The sequence below is a fragment of the Limulus polyphemus genome, unplaced genomic scaffold, assembly GCF_000517525.1.
Source record: "Limulus polyphemus unplaced genomic scaffold, Limulus_polyphemus-2.1.2 Scaffold156819, whole genome shotgun sequence".
Lineage (NCBI taxonomy): Eukaryota > Metazoa > Arthropoda > Merostomata > Xiphosura > Limulidae > Limulus > Limulus polyphemus.
In genome coordinates, this window is record NW_013822415.1 from 1 (window position 1) to 954 (window position 954).

At 31.6% G+C, this 954-nt stretch overlaps 1 protein-coding gene across 1 annotated transcript; it reads right to left on the reverse strand.

Moving 5' to 3' along the window:
* Nucleotides 1-6: 6 nt before the first annotated feature.
* LOC111084820 (techylectin-5B-like) lies at nt 7-946 on the reverse strand. The gene is made up of 2 exons (XM_022381343.1): nt 787-946; nt 7-406 (listed from the first exon to the last, which is right to left on the reverse strand). Exons 1-2 carry the CDS (start codon nt 911-913, stop codon nt 129-131), a joined length of 405 nt encoding a protein of 134 aa, XP_022237051.1. The 5' UTR covers nt 914-946; the 3' UTR covers nt 7-128.
* Between the last annotated feature and the right edge of the window lie 8 nt (nt 947-954).

Consider the following 954-nt stretch of genomic DNA (forward strand, 5'->3'; position numbering starts at 1 on the left):
AGAATTTTCAAAACATCATAATTGTTATTAGATTTACGATAAACTTTTCTTTAAAGATTTCTGCTACTGTCTGATATTGATAACTATAAAGATATAATGAACATAATTACACTACTAAATAATATGTTTCATTTTTGTGGTTCTTCCGTTGCAACAAATCCAACTGGTCGTATTTTCATCTCAGTTTTCTTCAGAGAATATTTATGTCCTTTCCAATCATACCAATTAATACCAATGGCGGATTCGTCATGTGGTCCCCCAAGATACAAACCGTTTAAATTAGAGTGATGACAATTATTATACCACCAGCCACCTTTGTAAGTCGTGGCACAGTTCTCTTTCGCTTTATCATTATCTCTGTCCCTGGTGGAAAACATCATGTTATTGTGGGTTGAAAGCGAGTCTCCTAAAAACAACGTAATAAAAAATCATCAAAACGTTGACCCACGAAACCCGATTGTGACGTCAGAATTTAAGGTAAAATAATGAGTATTTTACTCAGATATTTTTATAAAAATATGTGTTTGTATTCTTCAGTTGGTTTTGATTTAAAAGGTAATTTCTGTTTTAGAATTGATTCAGAAATGTTTTTCTCCAAAAGCAAACATTAGCTCTTGGAATCCCTTGACCTGTTCTATACCTTCAAATATTTCCCAAAATTATTGTTACCCAGTTAAAGATAATGTAGTTTAGTACCATTTGTCATTGATAGGTGTCGATAAATAAATGTATATCATGAGAAGTTATATTTATAATTTGTTTTATCTACGGAATGAAAATTCCCACCTGCGTCACCCTTGTACGTTTTATAACTCATTTTATACAGTTCCCTTTCACTTCGCACCAAGAACTCATCATATTTTGCATATCTTTGACCACCTTTTATATGTTCTAAATAAATTCGAAGTACCATATTGTTTTGATTGGTTAAGGTAAATATGACGTCATTTCCTT

Coding starts and splice junctions, on each gene's coding strand:
- LOC111084820 (XM_022381343.1), bottom strand. CDS start 913: ATGGTACTTCGAATTTATTTAGAACATATAAAAGGTGGTCAAAGATAT. Junction 407..786: donor AACGTACAAGGGTGACGCAG/GTGGGAATTTTC, acceptor CGTTGTTTTTAG/GAGACTCGCTTTCAACCCAC.